Consider the following 23,555-nt stretch of genomic DNA (forward strand, 5'->3'; position numbering starts at 1 on the left):
TTCTTTCTTCTTCACAACAGGGATTGACCACCACCCACCACTGGCCTCCACCGCCATTCGCAGCCGGCGGCGACGCGCCGCCGTCCTCCGCCCGCCACCCGCCACCCGCCCCCTCATCGCTGTCGGCGCTTGCCCCGCCGCCGGCACCACCCACCGAGGCTCCTCCAACACCCGGCCGGCAACGCCATCGCTGCCGACCTCGCCGCCCACAAATCGGAACCGCTGTCGTGCTTGATGCCGCCCCAACTATCCCTTCTAACCCCGCCGGCCATAGAAACCCCAAACCCCAAATCACTAAACTTAACCCCTCCACTGCCACCGCTCCAGCCGGCCTCCACCGCCGCCCGCGGCCATCGGCGCCAGCCATTCTGCCCATCTCCGGCCATAGCCGCTTTAATCCCCACCCTCCTCACTCTCGAGCTCAACACGGCGCAGCAACATAAAGACAGCGTTCCCTGGCTATAGTAACAGCGAACGTTGGTCAAATAAAATTTTTGGTTCGTGGTACCTTGCTGTTCCCAGAATGTGTTGTTGAAGATTCCTTTGACGTGAGATTCATCTTGTTCTGGACCGGTGTGTCATGACAAAAGATAAACATGCCCTGCTTGGCATGGCTTAAGATGTTTTTTTAAGCCAACCTTTTACCATCCTCCCACACAAGCTGCTTATTGCAGAAGATAAAGCTAGACGCGTGGCATGTACTTAGCATTTTCCTATCTCCTTCACTGGATCATGACACCTTGAAGGGGAGGGTGAATTAGGGTTCCTAAAATCAAAGGCTCAACTCGCACCTATAAAACCGTACATAAATTCTATCTAGTTGATATGTCACTAATCCTTTCACTACCACCTTCACCTCTCGTTGATGCCCCTGCGATGAATGGAACCTTCCCTACAAATTTTCAATCCGTGTGCGAATAATTTTTGCTATGCATCTAGATATATATTATGTCTAGATATATACCAAAATCTATGCATCTTGATTGGAATCGAATTGGTATCTTACGTTGGCATTTTGTTAAAGGTTAAATTTCTCTTGGTTCGTGTTTTAGGGCTTGTTAGCAGTCATAACCCTATTTGCATTTTTGCACGACTTCTTCACAATAATAATATGTTAACGCTGGATTATGTCAAGAACAATTCTCAATATGACCCCGCGAATCCGTAGATCTTCCGAATGGCCTCATTGGTCCGGTGAACGCAAGGTCTCATACATACAAAGGGTGGTTGCAACCGAACTGATGTGCAAAGCTGCAAATAGCATCTTGTTGTTGCATGATTGCCGTGTGATTTGTGCTCCCATTGATCTGTCCAAATTAGGTGCCTTGACTCTGGGAGACTTGGATGATGGAGGAACCCTCCAAAGGAACTAGAATGGGGAAACGGTCTCCCTCTGTTCAAAACTACAATTCACATTTTAGATTACACGTTGATGATATGTGAAAAAAAAAGTAATTTGGACTGGATGCACCTTTACTACGGAGTACTAGCTAGAATCCTGGTAGGGTGAAAATAAACAGAAATGGACCATCAGAGGAGGCTCAAAATCACAATATGCATCTGCTTCTGAATCTGGTCCCAAATCTTCTGAATTTTTTTTATAGAAACTCTCGCTACCTCCTACAAGTTCCTGGTTCCAAACTGTCCAATTTGTGGCCTAACCAGCTTGGCTGGCTCCAAAGTTTCTCCTTTTCTTCTACATGTAGGTGCAAAAGATTGAGGTGACAGCGCTAAAAGCAAATGGCATCAACAAAATCCCAATTTCAGAGCAAGCCAGCGCACAAATGAAAAGACCCAACAACTGCACAAACATTCCCCTTCCATCGACCGGCACATTTCGAGCACTCTACACTTCTACAGACACGAATCAATTAATGCGTTTCCGCAAATTCAACGAAAATTCAGAGAAACCACTTGCTGATTTCTCCAAAAATCTAGCAAATCAACCAGTCCAAATCGGCCCGGACCTCGCAAGCTAGCAGTTCTTGTCGGCCTTGGCGAGCTTGCACTTGACCTTCTGGAACACGACGGCCGGCGTCCCGGGCGGCGCGAGCTGTAGTTTGAGCGGGCACGTCGCGGCCAGCTTGCACTTGGTGAAGTGCGCCGTGTAGCGGACCTCGCCGGCGAGCGCCACCTCCACCTCGAACAGCCCCGTCGCGTTCTCCTTCCGGAACTCGGCCTCGCCGGCGTTCCCGAGCGCGGCGAACTTGTCGGCCCCCGCGGCGAGGTGGTACACCCGGGTCTTCCCGGGCGGGTGCCTGTCGCCCTCGCCGGCGAGCTCGAACCGGTCGAACGCCTGATCGTCGAACTTGAAGGCAGCCTCCAGCGGTTTGGTGTTCTTGACGCTCATGGCCCAGTTCCGGTTGCGGACGGTGAGCGTGAGCGAGAGGTTGTAGGCGAGTGCGGTGGCCGGGGAGGTGAGCAGCGCAAACCTGGTCAGCGAGGCGGCCTCGACGGCGACCTCCGGGTGGCGGATGAAGCCGTAGGCGGCGAGGAGGACGGCGAGGAGGGCGGCGGCGCCGAGCAGGAGGAGGCAGACGCAGCAGCCGAAGATGGTCTCGCGCGCGTCGTAGGAGACGCAGGGGCAGCACCGGTCGCAGAAGGAGTCGTAGCAACCGGCGCAGCAGCAGCAGCAGTCGTCGAGGCAGCACATCGCGGCCGCGGGCCGGAGCAAATCTTGGGCGCGGATGGAGGGGGAGGGAGACTCGCCGCGGACTGGATGGGGGAGGGGGAGATTGGTTGGGCGATTTCTCTGAGCCTGTCTGCCTGTGACTGGAACAACTCAAAGCTGTGCCTCTGTTTCTCTCAGTCCTCAGTCCTCACTGTCTCAGTGAGTGGCTGCAGTAAATTTCTAGTTTTTTTTTTGTTTTTCCCAATTAACTGCTCCTGCTTCCTTTCAAAAAAAAAAAATTAAACTGCTCCTGCCCCACTCGGCCACTCCCCAGTGGTCACTGGTCACATGCACTGCTGCACGTGTAGCTTTTTTTCATGCTTTCTAAAATGCAGGTTGAAATTCCAATTTATGATCTTTTAAAAAAATTCCAATTTATGATGCGTAGAACAAGTGAAGATAATTGAATATTGTGGAAATGGTTTTCCTAATTTTTATGGATTGATGGTCAAGGTTAAAAATAACTAACAGGAATTCTTTTTTTTATTCAACTAACAGGGATTCTAAAACGAGCTGGGCAAAACAAGTAACAAAAGGCGACTCATAAATTAGTACTCCCTTCGTCTAAAGAATACACATTTCTAGTTTCCTAAGGAAAACCATCTTTAGTTTGGCTAGATTTATATAAGAAAAGAATAACAGTGTTCACATTATGAAATTAGTATTGTTGAATCCATTGTAAATACATTTCTATATTGTACTTGTATATGACTTCTATGTAAACTTTGGGTGTGTTCGTTTCCTCCCCTCTAAAGTTTAGACTCATCACATCAAAGAAAATCTTGCTATTTAGAAATATTAAATAAAATCTGTTTATAAAACTTTTTGCACAGATGGGTGCTAATTCGCGAGACAAATTTAATGAGCCTAATTAATCCATAATTTGCTACAGTGATGCTACAATAATCATCCGCTAATCATGGACTAATATACCTCATTAGATTCATCTCGCGAATTAGCCCTGGGATTCTGCAATTAGTTTTATAATTAGACTTTATTTAATACTTCTAAATGACAAGATTCTCTTTGATGCGACACCTCTAAACTTTAGACCCTAAGAAACGAACACACCCTTTATCAATCGACTTATAACAAAAGTAGATATGCTTATATTTCAGGATACTATAATCAACATTTTCGTATGTAAATGGCTGAGTGTAAATTGATTTTTTATGGTAGGCATGTAAATTAAAATCGAATCAGACTACGGCCCCCTTTGGAACATAGGGTTCCTAAAACATAGGAATAAGAAAATGCAAGATTGGAATACATGTGCAGTTAAAATCCTATAGGAATCCAAAACACGAGAAAGTTATAAAACATGTGTCTGGATGCCACACAGGGAAAAAGCATGACACCTAATACATGAAGAAAACAAAATATGAGATCGTACCTCATGCTTATTTTCCTCCAAAAGTCACATGGAAGAACCCATCCTATAGTAGTTTTAACGCAAAATTTATAGGATTCAATTCTTTATTCCAAAGGCTCTCACAGGAAAATTTCCTATTATATTTTTTAAAAAAATATTTTTTCTATAAGATTTGAATCCTCCAAAAAGTTCTACACTTTTCCTGCCAAGAGATAGATGTGCAGCGTGCTCGTAGGCGGAGAAACTGTGGTGCCGCTTCCCAGCGTTCCAAATGGAGAAAGGGCAGTTTCCCGGCTGGTGCCTTTGGCTGATACGTGGAGGAGGACCGGCGATGCCGCAAGTCGCGTGGTGTTGTTGTTGGCTGCATCAGGATATTTCAACACTGTTACCATCTGCAATGCACACCAGCTAAAATATAAAAAAGACAATATTTTCGGTATTAGGCAGTACAAATGGATTTTTAAAAACCATCTGCAGTAACTAATTACACATGGATTTTTCAATACAAACCATTTGTAATTACAGTATCCATTCCTCTATTATTTTTTTCAAACACGTATCTAATTTGATCAATTTTAGACGGCCTTTCATAGAATGTTGGTGAAGTTTTTTCCTATTTTTTTCTTCCAAGACCCACAAACCAAGCAATTATTCCCTGCATAGTAACAAATTAACTCTCATTTCTACTCTGTATCTCTTGGCTGGCACTGTCTTTCAGTCTCCTCGCATTCTCACAACTTTTCTCCTCGTAACTTTACCTGCTATAAGAACTCGAAGCTCGGATAGGACATGCACGACACAAAGGATACATATAGGGAGCCTGAAGAGAGCGACTATATCCAAGTCCGGCCCAACTTAGGCCGCCCGATGGAATTATTGGACACTGATTTTAAGCCTAAAAGAATTTGATCTTTTTCTCGGCCTGGTCCGGGCCCGATCCGACCCGTAAAGTGCTCAGATCTCCAACAGTAATACACGCCAGATAAGCCCTGCGTGCGGCTCCAGCAGTACCAACCATATAGAATAGAAGAACAAACCAATGGAGGAAGAGACCAAACACCATGGCCACCTACGGCTATATAGTTTACTTGCTTCCTCTCAAAACGCACACCTCCTTTCATGGTTGCAACCTAGTACGGTCTCCAACTCCAAGATCCAAACCAAGAGCATCCAGCCACGACTGCCCCGGCGGCGATGGGGTGCTGGGACGGTTGGAAGCCCTGCATCATCTGCCTCGCCATCGCCGCCGCCGTCAGTGGCGGCGCTGTCGCCCTCGCCGCCTACGGCTTCATCACCCACGTGCGCATCGCCGTCGAGGACGCCTCGCTGACCAGGTTCGACCTGGTGGAGGCCTCCCCGCCGGCGGCGGCGCTCGCGTACAACCTCTCGCTGACGCTCACCGTCCGCAACCGGAACTGGGCCATGGCCATCACCAACAGGAAGAAGCTCGAGGCCGCGTACACCTTCGACGGCCAGCCGTTCGACCGCGCGCTGCTCGCCGACAAGGGGGAGAAGCACGGGCCCAGGAAGACCAGGGTGTACCACCTCGCCGCCGTCTCGAACGGCACCGCCGTCCCCACGCTGGGCGGCGCCGGCGCCGGCGCGTTCAGGAGGCAGAACGCGACGGGGTTCTTCGAGGTGGAGGTGAAGATCACCGGCAGGTTCAAGTACACGGCGCGCCACACCAAGTGCGACCTGGAGGCGACGTGCCCGCTCAAGCTGCAGCTCGCGCCGCCGGGGACGACGGCCACCGTGTTCCAGAAGGTCAAGTGCAAGCTCGCCAAGCCCAAGAAGTACTGCTGATATACTTGATGATGATTTGTTTCGATTGATTTGGAATGTTGTTATGTCTTCCCACCCCAAGATCATCTTTTGTTTTGCTAGAAATGTGAATGAGATTTGATTTTTGTGGTTTGAATTGAACGAGGGGACGGAATTTCAGAACATTTTGGTAACCTTAGTGTTGAACTGTTGATCCAAGGAGCTAGTATCACCAGCCATGGATGGAGGACACCTTGAATGACACAGAATGGAGCAGACACCTGCTTCCTCTTCGATAAATAAAAGAGAACCTGATAGGATAATGTTTCTTTCCATGTGCATGGATGCTGGCCTCTGGTCCAAATGCCAACATAGGACGACACAGCAAACTGTAGTAGAAGAAGAGAGTTGGCCATGCAAGGTAGCCTGCCTCATGTACATCCAGCAGGTGCAGTGCCACATCCTGTAGCATATCTGGCAAAATAGGATAGCTAGGATGATCTGTTGAGACATTCTGTTGTAAACCATTCCTGTACTCCACTCGTATGTTGCCCTATAAATTAAAAAGAAGAGCGATCCATTAACCCAATGGGTTTGTTTCACACAGCATTATCCCTGACTTGGTACCACAGGGCCAAGATCCAATCTCCCACCCACCCATCTTCAAAGGCGACCATCAATGCAATCTTCAACATGTCTTGCACCATCACCATCTCATCGCCAAGCCTTTCGATAGTCAATACCCTCGATCGGGCACCCCATCACGGCGCCCCTGGCTAAAATTATACCTGAGAACCTAAAATCCTATAAATTTGAAAATATTGCAATACAAAGTTAGGAACATCACAATATGAATGTTCCAAAACTTTAAAACTGAAACTTGATAATTCTAAGCTAGAAGACAAGAATTGCGAGGAACTTCCAATTTCGCGTTGGAATTCGAAAACTTGTGAAGAGGGCGAACCTGGGGTTTAATTGGCCCTAGAATTAATTGTGTTGGTGGCACGTCTGAAGCAAAGGAGGTTATGGAATTCTTTTCCCGTTGGAGTTAGTGAGGAACGAATAAATGAATTCCTAATCCTGCAAGAAAAAAAGGCTCGAGGATGTTGAAAAAGGTTTAATCTGTGCACTACAACATATTTAACATTTTTCATGTGTTTCGTCAAATATTAGTCACTTAATAAATAACTCTCCGGAAATTGCTTGATAATTAGACTGAAAAAACCCATGTCCATTTGGAAAAGAAAATCTAATCGAGGCGTGGCCTATAGATTCACAACAAGTACCTGGAAAAGTTGAAAATTCAGAAGTGGTGCCAGCTCCATATATGTTCAGCACAGGTCGGAAGTGTGGGTCCTTGACTCTTTGCCATTTGAACATGAGAGGAGCAAATTAATCTAGTTGACCTAAACAAAACTAAATCATGGTCTTCTTTCCTACTTAATTGTATCTCATTTGTCCCAAAGCACTTGAGCATCTCCATGTGTGCACAGCAAACAAAAGCTGCACAGTCCAGATAAGGCCTGGGCCAACTAGCTGTATAAAAGTGCAAAACAAAGACGACGACCAAGAACACAGCTTGCTATGAATGCTATACTTTCCTTGCTCCTTCCCCAACGCATCATCCTTCCATTGCCGGACCTCAAATTCCCAATCCAGGGGATGCGAAGACGTCCGAGAATAGCCTCCTCACATACCATCTGAGGCAAGAAAAGCTACTGCTCCGACGATCGCCGCGCGCGGCGAGAAGAAGCAACCATGTGTGGCTGCTGCGACGGCTGCGGCCAGGCCGTCTGCTGCTGCATCCCCTACGGCGTCCGCGAGGACATCAAGGGCTGCCTCATCCTCCTCGCCGTCGCCACCGGCCTCGTGGCCCTCGCCGGCGTGGTCATCGTCATCGTCATCTTCGGCGGGCCCCTCCGCCACGTGCGGATCACCGTGGAGGACGCGTCCCTCACCCGCTTCGCGCTGGTGAGCGCGCCGCCGGCGACGACGGCGCTCGCGTACAACCTCACGGTGGCGCTGACCGTCCGCAACCCGAACTGGGCCATCGGCATCAAGCACAACAAGCCGCTGGTGGCGGCGTACACCTTCGACGGGCAGCCGTTCGAGCGCGTGCAGGTCGCCGACAAGGGTGAGAAGCTGGGCGCCCGGAAGACGGTGGTGTACCGCCTGGCCTCGGGCTCGGAGGGCCGGGCGGTGGCGCTGGGCAACGCCGGGGAGGCCAAGTTCAGGAAGGAGAACGCGACGGGGGTGTTCGAGGTGGAGGTGGCCGTCACCGGCAAGTTCAAGTACACGCTGCGCAAGACCAAGTGCAAGATCGAGGCCACCTGCCCGCTCAAGCTGCAGCTCGCGCCGCCGGGGACGACGGCCGTCGTGTTCCAGAAGGTCGACTGCAAGCTCGCCAAGTCGGATGACAAGTACTGCTAGTCTAGACTCTAGAGGTGGCTTGATTTGGATGGAGCCCATGTGTATGGGGTTTGCTTGGTTTGTTTGTGTTTTCTACACCATTGTTGGTACTGGTTGAGGTTGAATTGCGTGTTCTGTGAATTTATTCTTTTGCTTCGAGATGTATGGACAAGATTTGCTTTCGATCTTGAAATTTGAACAGTCGATGTTTCGATCTTTTGCATCGAATTTCCTTATTGTTGCAATGCGATTGCGGTGTACACTGAGACGATCCTTGAGGATGTGACATATCTGTTTTGAGATTGACTGACCAATTAATAAGTTTCAGAATGGGAGACCCTGCCGTACTTTACTTCGCATGAAAAGGATTGACTTGCCAAGACGAAAAGCTTATGTTATTTCCATGTGGTTCTTGGATGCTTTGATTCTTGGCGAAATGCCAGCACGCAAGACAAAGGCTGGTCATGTGCCGGCAGTTTGTTGGTCTATTCTTTAACTAGCTATAATATTTTTTTCAGTGGATATTTATCATCACCTACTTTAAATAATACACTGAACCATCAGCCATTTGTTTAAGGAAAAGTACTTAGGACCCGCGTTCCTGGCATGTGATGTTTAAGAGCCCACGATGGTTTGTTTTGGTTACACTATAACCACGGTCACCGGGAATGTGGTACGGTGCCACATTCCTCATTTCGGGAACCCGGAAACACGGGTATATTTTCATCCTAATAATATTAAAATTACTCTTAAACAACGTATCCAGTATCACGTTCTTCGGTCCATCAATCCGGGAACTTTTTTGATGTGACTATAACTACTGGATAACTTGGATGGAATAATTCATAGTTGACCAAGCACCAAATTTCTGTTATATAGCATGTGTACTCCCTCTAGTTATAGAAGAGTGCTGCTTCGGTTGTCGTTCAACGAGCTCAAACTTCGGCATCAACATTTGTCAGTGTTTAAATTGAACTTTTGAAAATGGTATAGCAACATTTATATTTTTCAAAAACAGTTTGGTACAATTAAAATTTGCACCACTGTGTGTTAAATAATTAATGGCCAAGATCTTTACTACTAGAATATTTACCCGATTGAGAGTTTCTGCAGCTACATAGTAGTGGTTGAAATCCTATATAAAGAAGTTAAGAAGAGAGTGGGAAATTACAAGAATCGCCGGGTATGGCCACTTTGTCTCTTGGCGTGTTCTTCATTCTTCAAGCAGCGCCATCGCTTTACTCCTCCCTGGCCACTCTAGGAGCCTATTGCTCAAGTTCCAGCTCGGAACATTAATCTTGGAGCTAAATATCACTAGCTCTTAAGAATTCATGGAGATGAAGCATATAGGTATATGTGAGTGTTTGGGCTAGCATTCTTGTTCCCATTTAGACTATGAAAAAGTTAAATCACCTCATTTTGGCATACAAACACAAACTCACATCCAAGGTAGAGCTAGGAGCTGAAACCCTGCCAACTAGGGCCATAGTTCCGCTTCAATTGCGACATTTCGTTACACACACTGCTAGACTAGCAGCTTCATTCTCACCATTGGCTCCACCTCCACCCCATATTTTGTGCTGCTTCCATTTCTACACGGTCCCAAGCTGTATAAGATGTTCATAACAAGACCAGCTCGGACTGATCCCTCCTTCACGCCAATAATGTTTGGTTCTTCTGTCCTTCGATGGATTCAGCTCACCGGTCTCTGAAGGGCTCTCTCTATATAAAACCTATTTCCCAGGAATTTCGTCGAATCTTTTGTGCAAACAGATGGTCTCACCTCGTGAGGGACTTGTTGTTAGTGCTTCTATGGAAATTTCTTAGGTCTTGTGTTTTTTTCCTGGTGATTTACCTAGTCTCAATATTGCTTGTTTCAGTCTTGAGGTCCCGTGTTACGTTAGTGGTAGTGGATTTGGTACTTTTTAGTGTTTCGTCATGTGTGTGTTTCTGGGGTGGTGTCGTAGGTGGTGGTATAATGTTTCTCCTTGGTTGTGGTATCCTCTTCCTCTAAATGACAACAGTTCTTCTATGAATGGGCTCGAGACGGTGAAGGATGGTACGGTATGCATACTTACTGATTTCTCCTTTAACCATTTTCTTTAACAAAATAAATTATACTTCCTCTGAATACGTGTTATCTAGGATATGGACATGGTCTAAAATGTTACAATTTAAGCAACTATTTTAATAAGAGTAAATTGCATCCGGAATACAACAACTAGGCATGTGTGTGCAAATTGATCCATAAACTTGTAATCTCCTTAATCCGATGCGCGAACTTGACACTTTGATGCGTGTACGGTCCACATCCCATCACATCGCGTATTTGTCTATGGTGGGCATGAGATAGCAAGAGGAATGCTCAGCTCCAGCAGAACGTCTCAGCTCGCCATGCTAGGGTTGCCTCAACTCATCGTAGATGTTGCGTGTGGCTCACAGATGAATCCGCATCAATCTAAAAAAACAAATTCGCACACACGTTCAGCTCGCACCTTGAACTACGAAGGACATGGATGGTCTGTTGGCTATTTATAAATCTGGAATGATATGAATGTGCTTCTCAAAAATGATTTCTGTGACATGATCCAATTTACTATAAAAGGTTTTGTACAAGCATTAATATGCATTAGAATCTGAAACAGATCTTGGAAGGTGAACTCTGTTGCAATTAAATATTTCAATAGCATTTTTCACAGTTAATCTAGCAATAACATATATCTATATTGTGAATCAACGTAATTTTTGTATATCGATGGTCAAACTTAACAAAATTTGACTAACAAAAATCCTAAAACGATATGCATTTTGAATAGGATGGAGTACAGCGTTGAAAGGTAAGGTCGTTAACCAAGTGATATGATGAGTTTTTTTATGGAGGCCCAGCTCGCATTCATTTTATTTGCCAAGTGATGATCCCAAATTAATAAACATAACCCACTCCCTAATTCATATTGACGCACCATTCTAGTAATTCTCTTATTTCAAACACAAATGGTTCAGAAAGTTGACTTGTCTTCACACTGCTTGTCATTTCAACCATCTTGCATCTCCCCAAATAAAATCACAAGGAAGAGCATATGACTGTTCATAACTATGGTGAAAATTGAACTACAAATATTTACTGATGAGTCGACCAAGAACTTGATCATTTAGTTAAACTGGTCTGGATTTCAAAGCAAGAAATAAAAGGGAGATAAATTAACTAAGTGACCCGCTACTTCTTATATATTGGTGTCACCACTGGCAGCTAACGTTCTTTTCTTCTGTCGATGGTCAACAGAATTAAGCTTCAAAAACTAACCAAGCAAGGTTGTTACGACAGCAGTGACTAGCTACCCAACTGCAGAAGATCATTAAACTGCACGTTCCATAGTAGTTTTAGTTCGTGCAGTGCAGACTAAACGCATCGCAAACACTTACACAAACATGCATGACAGTCGTCGCCACTTCCAGCTTGCAGATTATTTATGAACATCATCATCATCCGGAAGGTCCTAGCAGTTCTTCTCTGCCTTGGCGAGCTTGCACTTGACCTTCTGGAACACGAAGGCCGCCGGCGCCTGCCCCGGCGGCGCGAGCTGGAGCTTGAGCGGGCAGGTGGCCTCGATGGCGCACTTGGCGGCGCGCGCCGTGTACTTGACCTCGCCTCTCACCGTCACCTCCACCTCGAACACCCCCGTGGCGTTCTCCTTGTGGAACTCGGCGACCCCGGCGTTGCCCAGCGAGACGGGCGCGCCGCCGGACCCGGACGCCAGCCTGTACACCCTGGTCTTGCCGGCGGGGTGCTTGTCGCCCTCACCGGCGAGCCGCAGGCGGTCGAACTGCTGGCCATCGAAGCTGTACGCGGCGTCGAGCGGCTTGGTGTTGGCCATGCCCATGGCCCAGTTCGGGTTGCGCACGGTGAGCGTCACCGAGAGGTTGTACGCGAGCGCCGTCGCCGTGGCCGGCGCGCCGACGAGCGCGAGGCGCGTCAGGGAGGCGTCGTCCACGGTGACGCTCACGTGGCGGACGAAGCCGAAGGCGGCGACGAGGACGACGATGAGGGCGACGGCGGCGAGGATGGCGACGCAGAGGACGCACCACCAGAAGTCACGGCAGCTGTAGCAGCGGCAGTCGTCGCAGCACTCGTCGAACGCCCCCATGGACGGAGCAGTGGCTGCTGCTGGAGGACCTTGGCTGCTAGGAGATTGGCTCAGAGGGCCGGGAGGCGTTAACTGGCAAACTTTTGTTGTTGTTGATATTGCATTGGCTTTCTGAGTTGGGTTGGTTGCTATGGACATATAGAACGTTGTGATCTTGACTTGACTTGCGTCTTGGATAGGAGTCACGGCTTTTAAAAAAAAGCAGATGGTTATTAGCATAAAAAAGATTTAGAATGATAAAAAATAAAACGACTTGGGAGTTCTTTTTGTGACTATGGTCAGATATTTTTTGATACAAGTTGCTTGATTTTACTACTACTCATTGGGCGTCAAAGAAAAATGCATGTATTGTCAAGTTGTATGCATTTTTTTTGAGAGGCGTTAGCTCGAAGGTCCATGCAAAATAAAGCGAATAACAAGTTACTCGGGCCGGTGGGCCCACCGCACGAGGCAGCCCAACCTCCCTCCCTCTGCGTAGGGTGGGTGGTAGTAAGTTTCTGCAGAAAAGTTCCATACTAGTCTGTGGACCGCACCAGCCAATAGTTTAGTTCGTGGGATGGAGGAGAGGAAGCGTTCAAGCCTGTGCCGGGAATGTTGCTGCACTGCAGCAGCTCCAAACACCATAGTCTCTGACATCTTTTACTGAAATTTGTTGTTTATATTCGTATTCGTTCTGAATGCAACGTTGGGATTGTTCTTCTTGTGTTGATTAAATCCGGTTTCTAAAGGGAAGGCACAGATTCATTACTACGCTTGAAAGGCCAGACCCGTCGGGATCGAAACAAATAAACACCACTCCAACCCGAGTAGAACAGGCGCAGATCTCCGGTCAGCAAGACTCATAAGCTTGGGGGCTACGGATCGCCCCCGGCTTCCGTGGCCGCGACGGAAGCGGAGGACGGACGACGTGGCGCTGGGGCGTGGGGCCCGCTGTGCAGCCGTACAGGGGCCGGTACCAGCAACAAAATACGAACATGGGCCTGCGAAACCCGCGCCTCTCTCTCATCTTGGGTCGGCCCAAATAACCGGGGCCTCGTGGCCGATGCATGTAGTAGGCTACTGGGCTACTGGGCTCACGAGCGCGCCCGTCTCTTCCAGATCCACAACCCTGCCCTGCATGCATACCGGGGGCGGGGAGCCACGAGTGTGTTTATAACTTTATAAACCTCCGTTCCAAACGTGGGTCATTTTGATAGATATAAATACGTAGTTTTTTCTACGTACTCTCTTCATTCCAAATTACAATTTATTTTATTTTTTATATATAATTTTTATCATATATTTAGACATAATGTACATCTAGATGCATAGGAAAATATATTGACCTAGAAATTCTCAAACGAATTATAATTTAGGATGAAGGTAGTATTTAAACATCAAAATTTATAGTAAATATTATGTATCTATATTTTATCAAAATAATCTATAATTTAAAATGAAGAGAGTATCCAATAATATCAGCAACATTCAATCACTTTTGCTAAAAAAATGCAACGGACCGTCACTGGACCAACCAACCGTCCTAAGCATTCTATACTTTTCTAGGTGACTTGAACTTGTTTCAGAGCCTAAGCAAGAATAAAATAACAATTGATAAATATGGTGTTATTTCACATAGGCTTGTAGTTAAAGTATTGAGTGCTTCTTTGAGTGGGTAATCGATTTCAACTCATCTTTCTAGATTGTCGAGTTCTTCCTCATTGAATAGGAGAGTAGTCCTTATCTTCATCCCATCGAGAAAGACTAATGCAAAAGGTGAATTGAATTATGGATCTTTCTTCGTGCACGAAATCGAGAAAAGTGCTTTCTTTCACAACCTATAATATCAGCAACATTCAATCACTTTTGCTAAAAAAAAAGCAACGGACTGGACCAACCAACCAAGGATCGGGTGAACCGGCCGGGCGGCTGCCTCCCTGGCGGTTCGATGGATGTTCAGCTGCTAATGGCCCGTTTGTTTCTCGTGATTAAAATTTAATCCCGTCGTATCGGATGTTTGGACACCAACTAAAAGTATTAAATATAATCTAATTGTAAAGTTAATTACATAAATGGAGGCTAATTCGCGAGATGAATTCATTAAACCTAATTAGTTCATAATTTGACCATATTCTGCTACAGTAACATATGCTGATATGAATTAATTAAGCTTAATAGATTCATCTCGTGAATTAGCACCATAGATTTATAATTAGCTCATATTTAATCTCTCTATTTAACATCAAACATGCAATGTGATCCATATTAAAAATTAATCCCTACGTACGAACACCCTTAAAATCGACACAACCGAGGCACCTGTACCTAGCTCGCTGGGGGCCATTTTTTTAGGTACGGTCGAGCTGTGTCTAGTCATCTATCCACATCACTTGAAATCGATCTTGGCGGCTAGCACGACAGGTGCACGCATCCGAGCAGTCGGAGTCCTCCGCTGGGTCAAGTCGTTGCGTCACGTCGTGCGGGTCCGCATGCAGGACGCTCGGATAATGGCACTCGGCAACTTGACAACCTTTCGATCCAGGCGTGGCATCCTATTGCATAGTTAAAACGGCCACACAGCTCACCTCTTCCAAAAGGGTACCATAATTTTCTAGGCACGACAAAGACGCTTGGTTGACATGCTTGCTATCTTTTGTTTTTAACTATGTATTATGGAAACATCCTTTAGATTGTAGACTTTAAATTTTAAAGCTAGACCGTAAAAACCTGATAATATATAGGGCATCTTATACTGTGAAAGCAGTGAAGGCTTTGTTGTGCAATGTCTACCATACCAAGGCTCACCTCTTTCTGAAAGTCTAAAGGGTAGCCCACTTTTATAGTCAAGATAAGACAAATTGCTCGCCTAGTAGTAAAGTGAATTAATATTTTTGTTTTCTGGTTTAAGGCAGAAAACTATATTACTGTGTTAAAAATGCAGACACGCGCTCACATGCATATATAGTAATGAATGATAAATTGCTCACATAGTAAGTAAAGTGGGTAAAAACTTGATTTTTAGGGGCGGGTAATGCGCCCACCCCTAAAAATGGTGGGTCACGGGGTGACCCGCTCCTAGAAATCAATTTGCCTACAAATCGATTTCCAAAAAATAAAAAATAAATCAAAAACATCAAAATAAAAAAGAAAAAAATATTGTAGTCAACCAGCCACCACCACAAACATATGTACTATCGAGTTACAATTTTTTTGATGAAATATACACACTTGCATCACCTGGGGTTCGAACCGCATAACCTCAAGCTTTGCGTGTACATTTCTCTCCACCACACTACACAGTTACTTGTAACTTTCTGGGTATGATATTCTTTTATATTAACTTTGAAAATAATTTGTAGGGACGGGTGACGCCACCACCCGCCCCTAAAAATATTTTTCAATTTTATTTTGAAAATTCATTTAATCTTTACATATAGCAAAATAGATAAAGAGGGTGAAACTTCTACACTATAGTTATTGTGAACTATAGATAAAAAATATACCAAGTATATTTCAATGTATATAAAGGTTAAGATTGTTGAAACCTCAAAGTATGACTTGAGTTGTATGAGATACTATATAGTCATAGCCATATGTAGGTTTATAATAATTTTTTGGATAACTAAATGACCTTAAATGGAAAATTTATCAACTACAAAGTTTTAGATCTAGTCATTATCTACAATTTTGATATAAAGTTTGACTCCATCCGAAATCATATGAAAAGTTATAATTTTTTTACGTGGAACCATTTTTAAGGGCAGGTCATGCCATCACCCCCCTAAAAATGCATTTTTAGGGACGGGTGACGCCAACACCCGCCCCTAGAAATGGCACCATTTTCGAGGGCAGATGGTGGCGTCACCCGTCCCTAAAAATACCATTTTTAGGCACGGGTGATGCCATGACCGAATCTTGAAAATGATGCCCATTTGTAGGGGCGGGTGATGGCGTAACCCGCCACTAAAAATAATTTTCTAGGGGTGGATCGGATGCTATGGTACCCCCAATCTATTTCAGAGCGAATTATCTTTTGACCCGTCTTTAGAAGAAAAACAGGACGTTGCTACAAATCACTTTTGTAGTAGTGTTTGTGTTGTGGTTTAAGACAAAAACTTAGACAAACATACCATGTAACTCTTTGGAATCGTGATATCGAGTCCGAAGTCACCACAAGAATCAACTATATATGGACGAGCACCACAAGAATCAACTATATATGGATATCGTCTACCAATAAAGAGTTAGTAAATTGTATTTTAAAAATAATTAGCTCGTTAAGTATTAGAGTGAGACATAAAACTACGGTGTTGCCGGACCATTTACGAAAAGCTGATTATCTGAGAGTAAAACGAACCATTTGTCGATTCAAAAAATGAAATGAACCTTCTGTACTTCTAAAGTTTTAAAAATCATTGTACGCTCATAAATTGAGAAGGTGATACTTCCTTCATTTAAAATCATAGATCGTTTTAATTTTTTTAGATATATAATTTTTAATATGGTACGATGAATATCTAAATGTATAATAAATATATATTAGAATTAGAAAAGTTAAAACAGTTAGGACGGATGGAGTATTAATAAGCTAGCAGCGCCCCAACATTATTTCTCACTCGACAAACGGAGGAGAGATGAGGCGTGGCTACCGCAGCAGCAGCAGCAGCGGTGTGCTGGTGTGGCTGGTGCTCGTGTGCTCATGCTTCGAAGCACCTCGGGTTCAGGCTCAGCAGCAAGCAGCAAGAACTGATCCAATCGAAGGTTCGACATTACCACGCGCTACCTCCTTTACTATGGTTGATAAGTGTATGTACATGCTTGCCTAGCTCAATTCACTTGCATGCTGATGACGCGGGTTTGCGCGTGCGGGCAGCGGCGGCGCTCAACTCAATCCTGGGGAGATGGGGATGGAAGGCGGCGCGGTCGCCGGCGTGGAACATCAGCGGCGAGCCCTGCAGCGGCGCCGCCGTCGACGACGGCATCGGGCTCGACGGCAACAGCGAGTTCAATCCGGGCATCAAGTGCGACTGTTCCTTCAACAGCAATACCGTCTGCCACATCACCATGCTGTACGTATGCCCGGTCTAGCTTGTTTCAGTTGCACACTAGGTGCTTGACGCCGGCACCAAGAGGCCATGCTGTCATGAGAATGCTTTAGTTAAATTACAATTAATTATGAGAAACGTCTTCTTTTCCACCGCATCCATTACCACCATGACCACTCTGCGTTGTTCCTTATCACTATCGTTCCTGCTGGCATGGAAGAGCCGTGCTTTAAAAATAAAAGATTAAATCCCCTCTTCAGATATTTTGTGTTGCGAACCTCTTGATAAACATGTATTCACAGTTCGTAATTTAACCTTAGACAGTTAGGAGGGAAATGAAAAGAAAAGAACGACTGAAACAGAAGGGAAAAACTGTTCTCCCCCCGGAAAAAGCAAAGACTGCCACAGTTCTGTCGGTTCATTATTGCTCTCACGTTGTTTGTGAAGGTTGGAGGTTACCAACCACCTGATAGTTGGAAAACGAAAATCTGACACCAACCAGTTCTTATGAACTGAAACTGTATCACCCTTTTGTGCTAGTACCAACTGAATCATTTTTCCGACTTCTTCTTTTATTTGTTCAGGAGGGTATACGCATTGAACGTTGTCGGTCAGATGCCTTCAGAACTGCAGAACCTCACCTACCTAACTTACCTGTATTTCTATCGAACTCCTATCTTCTGTCTTGATGATGAACAAATAATTCCATGTTTTAAATTCTTTGCAGTTAATGTACTAGATGTTTCTGGTGTTGTTTCAGGAACCTGGATCAAAATTACTTGACAGGTCCAATTCCATCATTCATTGGGCAATTTTCTGGAATGCAACACTTGTAGGAGTTATAATACCTCAAGCTCTAAAATTCTTGTAATCTCCATCTGTTAGTGTTGTCTGAACTATCTTTCATTCTTTTTTTTTAAAAGGAGCCTGGGATTCAATCCATTCTCTGGACCACTTCCAAACGAACTTGGGAACCTCACGAATCTCAATTTGCTGTAAGAGATCTCTTCTTGCATATATAGGTGCTCGACTTTCAACTATAGTTTTTAGCAATGTCCTATAGATTAATGATAGCCTGATGTTATATAACCATATGGCACAAACTATGTGCATAACTTCTCATCAAGAAAGTAACTTATATGTTAAGAACATCTGTGTAATTTCCATTGTCAAATGGTGCTTCGTTTGTTCGAGTGAGATGCGAATGTAGAATATTTGGATCGAAAAACACATCAGGGAAAGCATGCCCCCTTTTCCACCAGTAGCATGGCATGCAAATAAATTCTGTACTCCTGACCTATTTCCTTTTGTTTCAGAGGCATCAGTTTGGACAATTTTAGCGGTGGACTTCCTGAAGAACTGGGCAATCTGTCCAAACTTGAGCAATTGTAAGACGGTCCCTTTCTAATTGCCAAAACACTACTTCTAGTAGCACTAGAATATGACCGGGAGATCTCTATTGTTGAACATGATATTTGCTGCAATATTTACCTAACAGGTACATTGATAGTAGTGGCTTTAGCGGTCCATTCCCTTCAACGCTCTCAAAGCTTAAGAAGCTGAAGATTCTGTACGGTCAACAACGGAGCCACAATTTATTGTTCATTGTACTTCCATATTTTCAATGTTAAATATTTTGTTGTGCCTGCAGGCGAGCATCGGATAATGATTTCAAAGGGAAAATACCTGATTATTTTGGGAGTTTGACAAATTTGGAAGATCTGTAAGAATAGTTATTAATTTGACAACTCGTCATGTATTATTCAGGAGATAACTGGAAATTGTGCAGCATAACTTTTCTACATATGTTCTTCCCATTTCAATTAGGAGTTTAGGTCACGTAGCCATGTCATTAAAATGATCCGCACAACATATGGATACAATATAGCTTGCTTTTTCTATATTCAAAGATGGATTTGGTATGGTATTACTTCTTTTCTGAAAGCACGAACTTGTAGGGTACTCCACGGAAATTCTTTTGAGGGCCCGATTCCAGCAAGTTTGTCTAATCTGACCAGGTTGACAAACTTGTAAGTATTTCATACTTTGGCAACATTGTTCCTGTGGTAGTTTAGAAGGTCAAGCTTGTCAAGATAACTGATGTTCTAAATACAATGACCAGAATTGTTGGTGATATTGTAAACGGAAGCTCTTCGTTGGCCTTCATCAGTAGTCTGACATCTTTGAGTACCCTGTTCGTGACACCTTTAACCGTAAACCTTACAGTTTTTTATATGTTAACAAATTGGCTAGTTACTGAGATTAAATATCTTTCTTACAGGATATTGAGGAACTGCAAGTTATCTGGTAATCTTGGAGCAGTTAATATTTCCAAGCTTGCAAATTTAATCTTGCTGTAAGTTAATGGGCCATTGTCCCAGTTTATGATGTTATTGTTTTCTTTTCTGAAATTTAATGTGAAGTGTCCACTCAAGTAACATTGCTGTCGAATGGCACAGGGACTTGAGTTTTAATAATATCACAGGTCAAGTTCCTCGATCAATCCTTACTCTGGACAAACTTGAATTCCTGTAAGGAATTCTCGATCGATTATTTCCACTATACAAACACCACCTAAGCTGATGTCCATGCTTCATCATCTTGTACTATACCATTTCAGGTTTCTTGGGAACAATAGCCTTACAGGAAGCCTGCCTGATGTGAAAAGTGCTTCATTAAAAAATTTGTATGTCAACCAATTCAGCATAGAATTAATTTTCCTGTACAGAACAAATTATTTGACTAATTCAATGGTACATTCGTTATTTCACATGTAAGTTAATTTATTTAGTTTTCAGAGATTTTTCATATAACCGGCTCACTGGAAGATTTCCTTCTTGGGCTACTGAGAGTGATTTGCATCTGTAAGTTAAACATTTCTGAAATTTGTGTTTCCTAGTTAAGAGGAGAAAATTGAATATACTCAAAGTTTTGTTTTGTACAAGGAATTTGGTGGCAAACAACTTCGTTCTTGATAGCACCAACGACAGGTAGGCATCTAATTATACTTCTGCAGGAGTTGAGTTTTAATAGAATCTTTCTAACAACTTGTAAAATTCAATTATGTGCACAGTATTCTACCTTCAGGACTAAACTGCCTCCAGCAAGACACTCCTTGTTTCCTTGGTTCTCCACAATGTATATTTTTTACTCTTCATCAACCATAGCAGGTAACAGGATGTCAGGGATCTTGGTAAAAGGTTATAGTAATTATACACATCTTAACTGCAGATTATTCCTTCGCGGTAGACTGCGGCAGTAATAGGTCTATGACAGGACCAGATAATACTATGTACGATGTAGATCCTACAAACCTTGGGGCTTCATCATATTATGTTACCGGTCAAACAAGATGGGGTGTCAGCAATGTTGGAAAATTCAACCAGGCCCCAAATGAAAGTAACATAATATATAGCTCCAACGAGCAGTTTCAGAACACAGCAGATTCAGAACTGTTCCAAACAGCAAGGATGTCAGCATCGTCACTGAGATACTACGGCCTTGGACTTGAGAATGGAAATTACACTGTTGTGCTTCAATTTGTAGAAACTGCTTATCCGGACACACAGACTTGGCAAAGCCTAGGAAGGAGAGTCTTTGACATATACGTCCAGGCACGTATAAATCGAATGCATGCAAGATATAATTTAATTAAATGTTTAATTCTTTGTTTGAGAGTACTAATATTTTCATTTGCATAGGGTTCTCTTAGAGAAAAGAACTTCAATATAAGGAAGATAGCTGGTGGAAAATCTTTTACTGCAGTTAGCAAGAGTTACACAGCAACTGTGTCAAAAAACTTCCTTGAGATCCATCTCTTCTGGGCTGGCAAGGGAACTTGCTGCATCCCTAAACAAGGTTTCTATGGGCCGATGATCTCAGCATTAAGCGTTACTCCAGGTAAGCCCAGCCTAATCGTTAGGTTAACATAAAGAAGAAGTTCATTACATTGGGTTTTCTCAGATAAGCAAAACCCAGGCCTCAGCTTTTTCCAGATTTTACTCCAACTGTGCCAAATGGTGTACTGAAAAAGAAAAGCAAAGCTGGAGCAATTACTGGAATAGTGATTGGTGCATCAGTTTTAGGATTAGCAGCCTTATTTGGAATATTTGTGTTCACCAAAAGGAGAAGGCTAGCACGACAGCAACAAGGTATCAGATAACTCACTATTTGAGTATTTGTAGGCATAACCCATAATAGTTCTCAGATGAAATATTTTCTCATGCTTGTGTCCTTGAAAAATGTAGAACTGTACGACCTGATTGGACAACCTGATGCCTTCAGTTATGCTGAACTCAAGTTAGCTACAGATAATTTCAGCCCTCAGAACATTCTTGGAGAAGGCGGATATGGGCCAGTCTATAAGGTTGCATACCTGTTTTCCCCCATTTAATTTGATCTTGTGAAATAGCGACCGAGTATTTTTCTTATTTGGTATATGTTAGCTGCATATAACTTTACAGCAGCCTTGTTGGACTCTGGTCAGAATACACATGTAACGTTAGTAATGCCTTTATTTGGCAGGGTACACTAACTGATGGAAGAGCAATAGCTGTGAAACAACTTTCTCAATCATCTCATCAGGGGAAAAGACAGTTCGTGGCAGAGGTTGCAACCATTTCTGCTGTCAAACACAGGAATCTTGTCAAACTGCATGGATGCTGCATTGACAGTAACACGCATTTGTTGGTTTATGAGTACCTTGAAAATGGAAGCCTTGATCGAGCTCTCTTCGGTGAGCACACTTCTGCGCATCCCTGTTACCTTCAAAATTGCCTCTGTTTCATCCCTACTAAGAAAAGCCCTGCTTCATCAACTCTCAAGAATTTCCTTCTCTCCATTTTGCCATCATCTATAATTCAAGGCCTTATTAATTTCTGCATGAACAGGAGATAGTGGGTTGAGGCTAGACTGGTCAACACGCTTTGAGATCATTTTAGGCATCGCTAGAGGCCTAGCTTATCTTCATGAGGAGTCCAGCATCCGCATTGTGCACAGGGACATCAAGGCCAGCAATGTCCTACTAGACGCCGATCTCACCCCCAAGGTCTCTGACTTTGGACTGGCCAAGCTCTACGACGAGAACAAGTCCCATGTCAGCACAACGAGAATCGCTGGCACATTGTAAGAACATTTCACCATTGCTCTTCCTAATTTCCCATGGCTGTACCTTCCAACACAGAAGCTAACTTTAACTTTCCCTCACCATTGTTCAAGTGGCTACCTGGCTCCTGAGTATGCAATGAGAGGCCAGCTGTCTGAAAAGGCCGACGTCTTCGCATTCGGGGTGGTCGCCCTGGAGGCTGTCTCTGGCCGATCCAACACCAGTAACTCCCTCGAGGAAAGTAACATCTATCTCTTGGAGCGGGTAAGCTGTTCAACGATCTTTCCATCTATCCAGGAGAGCTGATGAATCCATTCTTAGTGCTTACTGTTACTGAATGTTGCTGTGCCTATGTTAACTTGCAGGCATGGGGCCTGTACGAAGGGCAGCAACCACTGCGAATCCTGGACCCGAGGCTGGAGGAATTGTTCGACGCCGGGGAAGCTCTGAGAGTCATCCGTGTCGCGCTCATGTGCACGCAGGGCTCGCCGCACCGGCGGCCGCCGATGTCGAGGGTGGTGGCAATGCTGACCGGGAAAGCCGAGGTGGCTGGGGAGGTGGCGAAGCCAAGCTACGTCGTCATCACTGAATCGCAGCTCAGGGGCGGGGACAGTAGCTGCAGCACGAGCAGCTACTGGGGGTGGTCGACCAGTACCCCTGAGCTCAGCAGGCAGAAGGAGGTCGACCCTCTCACCCAGTCGCCGACGATCACCGGAGCAAGCCACAAGATCGAGGGAAGGTGAGAACAAGATGATCGCTGCTGAAGGTGGTCGGCTTGAGGTGAATGTTTCAGACGCTGTTAAATGTGAGTTGGAGCAAACATCTCGTTCTGAATTGTTGTGTCCGGTGGAAAAGGTATCACTCCTTGTATGTTGAATAATTGGGTTTACATGTTGCAAGGAAAGTGACCCTAGTTTGGAACTTTGGATTGTAGTTTTGGTAATTAATGATAACGGTCAATGTAACTATAGTGCTACGGTTTTGCTAAACGTAAGGTTTACTCTCATGGTTGCAATTTGAAGAATGCCTACATCGTTAGACAAGTGATTATGGTGTTAACATCTTTAGT

General features: G+C 44.5%; 5 protein-coding genes across 6 annotated transcripts; 3 read left to right on the forward strand and 2 right to left on the reverse strand.

Moving 5' to 3' along the window:
• Positions 1–1,741: 1,741 nt before the first annotated feature.
• Positions 1,742–2,779, reverse strand: LOC112882357 (NDR1/HIN1-like protein 3). Its single transcript, XM_025947388.1, has one exon. It carries the CDS (start codon positions 2,651–2,653, stop codon positions 1,976–1,978), a length of 678 nt encoding a protein of 225 aa, XP_025803173.1. The 5' UTR covers positions 2,654–2,779; the 3' UTR covers positions 1,742–1,975.
• Positions 2,780–5,194: 2,415 nt separating this feature from the next.
• LOC112883426 lies at positions 5,195–5,950 on the forward strand. The gene has a single exon (XM_025948721.1). It carries the CDS (start codon positions 5,238–5,240, stop codon positions 5,844–5,846), a length of 609 nt encoding a protein of 202 aa, XP_025804506.1. The 5' UTR covers positions 5,195–5,237; the 3' UTR covers positions 5,847–5,950.
• Positions 5,951–7,400: 1,450 nt separating this feature from the next.
• LOC112882750 lies at positions 7,401–8,449 on the forward strand. Its single transcript, XM_025947879.1, has one exon. It carries the CDS (start codon positions 7,563–7,565, stop codon positions 8,232–8,234), a length of 672 nt encoding a protein of 223 aa, XP_025803664.1. The 5' UTR covers positions 7,401–7,562; the 3' UTR covers positions 8,235–8,449.
• Positions 8,450–11,435: 2,986 nt separating this feature from the next.
• Positions 11,436–12,440, reverse strand: LOC112883577 (NDR1/HIN1-like protein 10). Its single transcript, XM_025948899.1, has one exon. It carries the CDS (start codon positions 12,356–12,358, stop codon positions 11,711–11,713), a length of 648 nt encoding a protein of 215 aa, XP_025804684.1. The 5' UTR covers positions 12,359–12,440; the 3' UTR covers positions 11,436–11,710.
• A 4,524-nt stretch (positions 12,441–16,964) lies between these two features.
• Positions 16,965–23,529, forward strand: LOC112880337 (probable LRR receptor-like serine/threonine-protein kinase At1g56130). 2 transcript variants are annotated; one of them, XM_025944899.1, is made up of 24 exons: positions 16,965–17,098; positions 17,211–17,406; positions 17,967–18,038; positions 18,143–18,214; positions 18,306–18,377; positions 18,699–18,770; positions 18,881–18,952; positions 19,034–19,105; positions 19,341–19,412; positions 19,505–19,576; positions 19,664–19,738; positions 19,842–19,913; positions 20,003–20,068; positions 20,181–20,246; positions 20,328–20,372; positions 20,456–20,520; positions 20,614–20,996; positions 21,084–21,282; positions 21,378–21,533; positions 21,630–21,748; positions 21,907–22,117; positions 22,272–22,506; positions 22,600–22,750; positions 22,852–23,529. In XM_025944899.1, exons 1-24 carry the CDS (start codon positions 16,972–16,974, stop codon positions 23,227–23,229), a joined length of 3,120 nt encoding a protein of 1,039 aa, XP_025800684.1. In that variant the 5' UTR covers positions 16,965–16,971; the 3' UTR covers positions 23,230–23,529. The 2 variants fall into 2 exon arrangements, with proteins under 2 accessions (XP_025800684.1, XP_025800683.1); XM_025944898.1 differs by having other exon boundaries at positions 19,505–19,738.
• Positions 23,530–23,555: the final 26 nt, after the last annotated feature.

This window comes from Panicum hallii, chromosome 2, assembly GCF_002211085.1.
Source record: "Panicum hallii strain FIL2 chromosome 2, PHallii_v3.1, whole genome shotgun sequence".
Taxonomy (NCBI): domain Eukaryota; kingdom Viridiplantae; phylum Streptophyta; class Magnoliopsida; order Poales; family Poaceae; genus Panicum; species Panicum hallii.